Source organism: Perca fluviatilis, chromosome 14, assembly GCF_010015445.1.
Source record: "Perca fluviatilis chromosome 14, GENO_Pfluv_1.0, whole genome shotgun sequence".
Lineage (NCBI taxonomy): Eukaryota > Metazoa > Chordata > Actinopteri > Perciformes > Percidae > Perca > Perca fluviatilis.
This window is the reverse complement of record NC_053125.1, coordinates 33,998,588-34,008,058: the sequence shown is the minus strand read 5'-3', so window position 1 is coordinate 34,008,058 and position 9,471 is coordinate 33,998,588. Positions and strand designations below refer to the sequence as shown.

General features: G+C 39.8%; 1 protein-coding gene across 1 annotated transcript in view; it reads left to right on the top strand.

Annotated features, from left to right (window-relative positions):
• The first annotated feature begins 1,169 nt into the window (after window positions 1-1,169).
• LOC120572834 (coxsackievirus and adenovirus receptor-like) overlaps window positions 1,170-9,471 on the top strand; it is a 9,837-nt gene continuing 1,535 nt past the window's right edge. Inside the window, exons 1-4 of the mRNA XM_039822314.1 lie at window positions 1,170-1,697; window positions 6,845-7,171; window positions 8,825-9,181; window positions 9,309-9,471. The exon at window positions 9,309-9,471 is cut by the window's right edge and continues 1,535 nt beyond it. Of these exons, the coding sequence (XP_039678248.1) occupies window positions 1,649-1,697; window positions 6,845-7,171; window positions 8,825-9,181; window positions 9,309-9,445 (870 nt within the window). The 5' untranslated portion in view covers window positions 1,170-1,648 and the 3' untranslated portion in view covers window positions 9,446-9,471. The remainder of the gene's footprint in view (window positions 1,698-6,844; window positions 7,172-8,824; window positions 9,182-9,308) is intronic.

Here is a 9,471-nt window from a genome sequence, read left to right as displayed (position 1 = left end):
ACGTGTGAAATAACTGAAAACATGTCTTATATTTTAGATTCTTCAAAGTAGCCACCCTTTGCTTTTTTTGATAACTCTGCAAACCCTTGGTGTTCTCTCAATGAGCTTCATGAGGTAGTCACCTGAAATGGTTTTACCTTCACAGGTGTGCTTTGTCAGGGTTAATTAGTGAAATGTTTTCCCTTATTAATAAAAAAGCAAAAGTTAAGTTAAGTTTTTGTTAAGTACATAATTCCATATGTGTTCATTCATAGTTTTGATGCCTTCAGTGAGAATCTACAATGTAAATAGTCATGAAAATAAAAAGGAAACGCATTGAATGAGAAGGTGTGTCCAAACTTTTGGCCTGTACTGTATGTATAATATATATATATATATATATATATATATATATATATATATATATATATATATATATATATATATATATATATATATATATATATATGGTCTGATAACATTTTCTTAAATTGGAATCGGACCTGACAGGGTGTGAGCGTTTCTGTGACTTCCTGTTCAGCCTGAAGGCTGCTGGTAACCACCATAGATAGTAAGAGGTAACCACGGCTGGTGACTGAGAGCCCCCCCCTCTGCTGCTGTTGCAGCCTGCACTTTGATGCTGATCCTGTCGTCGCCATATTGGAGAGTAAACTGCGGTTTGCTGACAGCCTTTTTACCAGGCAGGGTGAGGTATCGCTTCCTCTCGGACATAAGGCTTCATTAATGGTATGTGTGTTCCTGTCATGTGTATAATATAATGTTAGTTAAACTGGTATGTTGTGTAAACTGTGAACACGGTCTGAGTATGAAGTGTGTGTGTGTTCTGGGTTTATAGTGTGAAGGTTCGCGGACGGTGTGAGGCGCGTCTGAATATATATGATTATAGTCAGTGATCCTAGACCAGTACACGTCTTAGTCTCAGTCTATGGGGTATATTGTGTGTTTCATGGTGTTGGTAGTATCCTTAAATGTGTTATTATGTTAAATTAAAACCCTTGTGTTGACTTCGTGTCACATTGACCCGTTTTCAATTTTTGTTTTATATCAGAAAATTTGGGACGTAGAAATAAGCGCTGAAAATTTGAAGAAGAAAAAATTAACAATTTAAAACGTTGGAAAAAGAAAATAACAAACTATGAAAAAAAAGGCGTCAAAAACGTCGAAAATAAGGTTGACCGGAAGACAACACAAGGGTTTAGGGGGCAGCTGGAGAACAGTGTTTCGAGGTAGTTAACGTTGTTGACCTGTATATCACCATCAAAGACTAACTAGAGTTGTGAATTGAATACAACTCTTTCCTGCTGATAAAATAGTTTTAGGCATTTATCTTTAATTAACCCGCACAGTATAAGGCCTACAGTACGTTAGGTTTAGATTCTCCTTCAGATGACGCAGCTGTCTCCTGTTAGTCCCGCCCTCTCATGCACTTTAAAACCAGACTGACAACCTGGCACCACTCCCCAGTGCAGCGCTGTAGCTCAGTGCAGTGAGTTTCGGTGGTAATTCAATAAGACATCACATCTGATCAGGGCCACCAACTGCTCCCTATAGTCCTAGCGTCGAGGAAATTATCTAAATATTAATATATTATACTGTCAGTGAGAACCGTGTCGGGATACAGAGATAGATCACCTCTCCGTCAGTTCTCATGGCTCCATTTCTGCTCCTGTTGATCCTCCTGTCTGGAGCATCTTCTGGTAAATATCAGCTGTTATTGTGAAACGATTGAAGGACAACGTTAGTAATGTTTATTCATTTCATTCTGGTGAAATAGCTGCAGTTTACTCTACATAATTATGTATTCTTGATGTGATGTGTGCATTGACATAGCTATATAAAAGGATGTATGGCAGCTACCGTAAGCTAGTTGAGCAGTTAACCGTTAAAGGGGAGATATTCATCACAACACCAGCCAGACTCGGAGGCCCGGGGTGATGCAGTCTGTTCCCCCGACGTTATCACCGTTATCAACCGGTGCTGGAGTTAGTGCTGGCTCGGTTCGGATGAATGTTGCAGGCCTAACCTCAGAGGTTAAAATGGGCGTAGCGCACCGGAGCGCAGGGTCCACAACACACCCTGCTGGAGCTCGATCAGCTCTGTCTCCTTACGACGCTGACGTTGGCTAAAAGTGTGTTTTAGACATAATTAATAATTTACCTTAATGACTAACACTCATTCAATACAGTAAGAGGTTCAAAAAACGGAGGACCAGCAATGTAAATTGTGTTTCCCTGCTGAATCGGACAGTTTTAAGTTTCCCTTTAAATTTCCCCTTAACTGCCGAATCGGAAGCTGCGAATCAGATGCCAACTTCAGCGTCGTTGTCTCCTTCAGCATTAAACATTTTACCGGGGCTTCAGCCCTGAATGTTTTGAGTGTAGCCCCGAATGTATTTTGAAAAGTTGACTGACAAATATTAAACCGGACGTCGCTTTGTGTCCACTCTTGCTGTAAAAAGCTGCGCAGCTTCAGATTTGTAAAGAACGCGCTCTGCTGGCGACATGCTGCGGCAGATGTGACGCGTTTGTGCTCCGTGCATTTCTGCCAGAAGTTAACAGGTTTCCACCTCCGACATAGAGCAGCGTAGACCACTCCCTAAACGTCTCAAACGGGGCTCTTAGTCTGTCACGAGGTCTGAGATCTACTGTACAGCAGAGCAATCACGTAATGCACAGCAGACTACGGTGCAGGTGGATTATTTTCTGAAATATAGTGACTTTATTCTTGTAGGCTAATAGCCTATATTATAACTTTATTTTTTTCACATAATATCACGACTCTTTCAAATCTCAGAGAACACAGATGGGATGAGTTATATTTTGAATGTGCACAAAGTTTTGGACATGATCAGAAATCTTGCTCAAACATCTGAAATATTACAGTCCAGAGGTTTATTAATAAATTAAATTAATAAAGTATCACTGGGGTGAATAATTGTCATATGCACATTTACGGATGTTACTAAAAGATGCAAAAGATGGAAGAATAAATGATGCCTAGGCTACATGTGTGCTGACTCAGATATAATTAGATAAGTTGATCTAAAGGAGAATAAATAGATGAAAGCAATACAGAATTCCTGATAGCCTTACTGCAATATTTTCCATTATGTTGTTATATTTGGATTGTAGCCTCATGTTTCCCTTTACATAAAGATATTTCATGCATATTTATTCAGAAAAAGGTAGAAATGGGTGCATAAAAATACACCAAAATGCAGAAAATGAAGTGTTTAATGCTAAAAAAAATTGTAGGGGTGGACCCCCAGACCCCCACGTCATAAGTCAGCACACAAATCTGGAAGCAAAACCTTGGCCTTTGGGCTGCCAGGCCAGTTATGATTAGACCAAATGTTGGTGCCATCTAACAAACTGGAAGCTAAAATGAACATACACTGGCTATTAACAAGCTGGGCAAGCCAATCACTGTTAAAAATGCTATAATAGTGGTTTCTGATTCTCTTAAATCAACATAATTTTCTTGTTTAAAAAGATTTTTACATATTTGCCAACCAATATTTTCAAACATGTTCAATGTCATACATTTTCCAAGGGTGAAATCCATTGCCTGCCTGTTAACATTAGCCTATAAAAGGTAAATAATAATAATAAAGTAAGTGAATTGTAAAGTATTTCTCTTTGTTTGAATAACTAATCAACCCTACCTTACACACACACACACACACACATACACATACATATATATATAATATATATATATATATATATATATATATATATATATATATATATATATATATATATATATATATTTATTTTTTTTTATTATTATAATAATAATAATAATAAATAATAATACTCGAAAAAGAGCCCCTTTGGTGTAAAAACACATTAAGTCATTTTACGGCACGATTTTGAATGATGACCATTCCCTGTAAATAAGGGCTCCTCCTCCCTGCCAAAGCCAATTTAACCACTGCCTAACCTTAAAACGTTAACATTTCCCACCGAGCATTAGTATGAGCTTCTACACCACTACCAAGGTATAAAATATCACCACACCTCCACGGTAGCATCATGAGGGTCCCTACATGTAAACAGAAGCATTGAGAACTTTATAAATTGTCAGACTGTTTGTTAAAAATATAGTTTATAAAGACTGTAGAGGCCAAAGTACAATTCATAGTAATGTGAATAAGGATGAATGTTAAAAAGGCAAGTCATTTCATTTAGAAGTTTTTATAGGATTTTGAACATATTGGTAAAATAATGTACTGCCTCTTTAAGAACCAGCCAACCCCGGCTACGTTACGTTGATTCTCATTATGTGATTCAGATCTTGAGAGCTGTGGAAGCGAACAGTTTTCTACCTGTTAACTGCTAACTTTTAGCTATTTCTATTAAGAATTTCTTTTTATTTCATTAGCAAATACAATAAGTGTATTAGTCAGCTCACATTCTCTCTTGTAAATCAGAAACCAAGGAATAAAAACTGGAGATTTTCATCTTTTATTTCAACGTTTCTGAGGTCGATTTATTAGACTGTGTTGCTGGGTTGCAATGGACATTGCAAATGGGATTAGCTGCTCGGAATAATGTTAGATAGTTATTAGTGTAAGCCGTTGCATATCTCAAGATTTCAAACCTCTACAAAGACCGTAGCGTTCATGTTTTGTGCGCCATCTTGGACCCATGTACCAGTAACACAGCTCAAACTATCACTGCTTACCTTAGCCAGCCTACTGCATGCAGTATGGTTACAATGGTGTGACTATCCATATTTGAATATACATGTTAATTAATTTAAACATTTGAATTGTATTAATTTACTTTGTCCATCAGCAAGCCTGCAGTACTGTGTGATGTAAGAGCTACCCAGCATAACATGGATATATTACAAGATAAAATCAAGGTCTCGTTATTTTCTGATAATTTAACTGATATCAAAACATTTCATATTTATTACAACTCCATAAATGATGGAAGTATATAACACAGGTTAACCATTCTTAAAACAACAGTACCGTACACAGTTTCTTCTTTAGACTTTTGCTCTCAGTTGCAGAGTGTGAACCGTAGCCACATGGTGTTGTAGCGGATTCAGGACACACCACAAAATCACCACGACACCACAGCTCTCTCTTTGGATCTTTGCTTTACTGAGTGAGTCTGTAATGACACAACATGTGACAGGGACTGCATCAGTTCCACACACCCTCTTCTCAGACTACTGTGAGGATACATAAAATAATAAAGTAAAACAAATGCAAAATAAAGTAAACATGCGTTGCCTCATGTGTAGTGGATCACAGGTAAACACAGAAACCTCATATGTGCACACACACTAGAACAGTACAAATACACATCACATTTGTTCTATACAAATCCCACAGGAAAACTACATTTACCATAATGCCGCGGGTCGTGAAGCGCGACTCTGAGCACACAGCGGCACTTAAAAGGAACAAACTTTCGCAATAACTTTGAAACCCATTACAATGCAGACTGCAGCCCTACACACCACATCTGTCCCTCATCACTCCTCCAGAACATAGTCATGCGTAGTGCATCAACATTGGAATTACATTTATAAGCAGGATACTCTGTCAACATACCTGTCTCTCTCAGTTTGGAATATACACAAAACACCCTATTACAGTGTTGTCTCAACTTATGAAAGGTACAGACAACGTGTGAAATTAAGCTAAAGTGGGGGTGGTCTATGCCATCTTGAGTCTCAACAATGTGCTCACGAAGACCAAATATGTCCTCAGACCCAAAAGATGGTATGGTTGAAGCTACCAAACTACTACGTGTGTGTGTGTGTGTGTGTGTGTGTGTGTGTGTGTGTGTGTGTGTGTGTGTGTGTGTGTGTGTGTGTGTGTGTGTGTGTGTGTGTGTGTGTGTGTGTGTGTGTGTGTGTGTGTGTGTGTGTATATTTTTTAAGAGCTGACTTCAGACTCGGTATCTCCACGTACCTCTGTACGTAGCCACAGACTAGATTTAACTCAGAAACATAAAATGACCTTTAGTGGTGAGGGACACTGACTATGAAAGAGATCAGATCTAATATTAAACATTTTAATAAGATTTACTGAAGTATTAGACCTGAACTATTGATTAATCATGTCAACACGTATCTCAGGCCATGTCCACACGTACCAAAACAATCAGTTTTTTTACCCGTCTTCCCTGGATTCGTTTCAAGAATTTTTGCGTCCAAACGAATCCATTTTTAAATGACTCAACACCCTACTTCATGTTCGGTGGCGCTGTTTCTGCTACAGAAACTCACCAAAAACGGAGAAAAAGAGCATAGATAACTTCCACTTCCCATCATAACATGACTAGATTATAACTTTCTCTTAATACATCCATGGACTATAATAACTTTCACCACTGCTCATTTTATAAAGGCCGCCGCAAGAAAACGTCTTTGTTTACATTGTATAATGTGCTGTTGGATTGCTTTTTATTTTGCAATTCTGTCTGCCATCGGACATGATTGCAGCGACGCTAGCTAGCAGAGCTCTGCTGCACTAGAGGTCGGGGGTGTGGCGATGACATCATCGATACGGATTCGTATTCGCCGTCCAAACGAAGCCAAACGAGAGCCGTTTTCGAATTTTTTCACCCTGAGAACAGGTTTCAAAAAAGTGCGTTTTCAGGATTTGTTTGGACGGTCGGCCCAAATGATGCAAAACATGTGCGTTTGCACAAAAAAACTTTTCCGTGTGGATGGCCCCTCAGTGAGTAATACAACAGTAATAAAGTCCTGTGATATCTCTGATAATTAACATCCCTTCTGCTGTGTTACACCTGATGGAGGTCTTTACAAATACCATGACTTTTACTGATTACTATTGTTTATTATTGTTTTTCAGGAGAGCTTGTGGTACCAGTGCCTGGAGATGATGTCGTTCTGTCATGTCGGGCTGCTGGTTCCTCCATCAGAGTTGTGGAGTGGACCAGACCAGACCTGAAGCCAGATATTGTCCTCTTATACAGAGGTGGACACTTGACTCCAGACGACCAGCATCCATCCTTTAAGGACAGGGTGGAGCTGGTGGACAGAGATCTGAAGGACGGAGACGTGTCTTTAATTTTGAAGAATGTGAGCAGACACGACGCTGGAACATACAAGTGTCGAGTTAAATCTGCTGTTACTAACCAAATCAGACTCATCAGCACCATCCATCTGCAGGTTCCAGGTGAGTGAGTCTCTCTGAGTGAGTGTTTCTGAGTATCAGGTTGTAGCTGCAGCTCCTCTAGAGTCTCCCATGATGAGTTGGTCCCAGAGAGTCAGACAGAGAGACAATCAGTTCAAATCATCTCAACATTTAGAGAATATTTTACTGCTGTAAAAGTACTGCAAGAAAAGTTAACTTAAACTAGGGCTTTGACTCCGAACTTCTTTATTCAAATATAATTTGAATGTTTCATATTCGAACGAATATTAGGCAGCCCTTAATATTCAAACCTGTTATGGGCATTATTTTTTGTAAACGTTTTCAATTCAGATTCCGAGGCTTTTTCACGCATTTTAAAATGTGACTACAGGTCGCGGCGACTCACGGTGCTCGGCCGTACAAACAACATGAAATCAAGGAGAGGTTAACTCTTCCTGCTCCAGATGTCCCCCCGTGGTCAGAACAGAGGAGACGCTTTGTTTCTCTCACTATGACTTTATGAGTCGATACTCGCTCTGAATCTGCTAGTAATCACCGTCACTCTACACACACACACACACACACACACACACTTTTCACTTTTCAATAAACCTTCCTCAAGTAACAACCAAATGACCTGATAGTTGACACTTTCTGCTTCGCCCCAATATAGTCCCAAGTCAACATCTGCCTAGGAAAACCTCTAGTCGATATCTGCTATTGGTACTCGTTGTGAATACGCAGGCCACAATAAGTAATTAGGTTGTTTTTAGTTGTTGTTGGCTCACTGTTACTCACGACATGCTAACGGCAACAAAGGATTCCATTCACTATGCTAAGCTAGCAGCGGCGCTGCCAGACTAAGACAATGCATACACTGAGACAGATACGTTGGTCCACCTTTCTACATCTAGAGGAGACGGTGAATAACACGAGTTCAACAAACGGTGGCGTGTTCCTTTAAGGAGGAACATAAATCTACAAATCACTTGTCGGGGTGGCTGTGGCTCAGTGGTGGAGCGGTTGCCTGCCAATCGGAAGGTTGGTGGTTCGATCCCTGGCTCTGCAATCCCATGTCGAAGAGTCTTTGGGCAAGACACTGAACCCAGAGTTACCGAGTGTAAATGAGTGTGAATGTTTATCTGATGAGCAGGTGGCACCTTGTACAGCAGCCTCGGCCACAGTGTGTGAATGGTTCCCTTACTATGTTAAAGAGCTTTGAGTAGTCCTTAAGACTAGAAAAGTGCTATATAAAAACAGTCCATTTACATTTGTGGATATCCAATTTCTTTTCTTTTTTTTGGGGAGATATCTGAAATTGAAAGCCTTAATAACAAAAGTGATGTGATATATCCGAGGAAGTATGACAATATGTTCTTTTAGACTAAGAAGAATAGAAATACTGATATCTGCAATATATATCCAGTATAGTTATTAAATTGTCTGTGATGTCCTGTGTTGTAATTGATGGATTTAAACAATAGGAAACCAATGTTTTAAACCACTGTGGTGCTGCAGTCACACACATATCTATCTATCTATCTATCTATCTATCTATCTATCTATCTATCTATCTATCTATCTATCTATCAGTTTTATATCTGTGAGAGCAGCAACACATTTCCTACAGCAGGACACCTGGAGTCTGTTGTTCTGACTTCTTATTATTAATAGTTGTTTATTATTGTGTTTCAGACCTGACTGTGGTAACAGTGCCTGGAGATGATGTCATTCTGCCATGTCGGGCTGCTGATTCCTTCATCAGAGTTGTAGAGTGGACCAGACCTGACCTGGAGCCAGATATCGTCCTCTTATATAGAGATGGAAACCTGGATCCAACCCACCAGCATCCATCCTTTAAGAACAGGGTGGAGCTGGTGGACAGAGAGCTGAAGGACAGAGACGTGTCTTTAACTCTGAAGAATGTGAGAAGCATCGACAACGGAACATACGAGTGTCGAGTTGAATCAGATGATTCAAGACGTAGAAAGAGATCCATCAGAGACTCTGAGCCAATCAGAATCATCCGTCTGCAGGTTACAGAGCCAGCAGGTGAGTGAGTCTCTCTCAGTGAGTTTTTCTGAGTATCAGGTTGTAGCTGCAGTTTCTAACATCAGAGAGGATGAAAGCTGCTCCACTATCCACACATCTACTGACTCATATGTTTTATTATCTTCAGGTCCTGAGGATGGACCCTCCTCTCCTGGAGGCCTCATCGTTGGACTGGTAGCAGGTGTTCTGCTTCTTGTAGCTGCTGCAGTGGGTGGTGTCCTGATGTATAAAAGACGTAAGAACAAAGCTTCTGTTGTTCTTTGATATTTGTAAAGGTTAACGCCCGACGG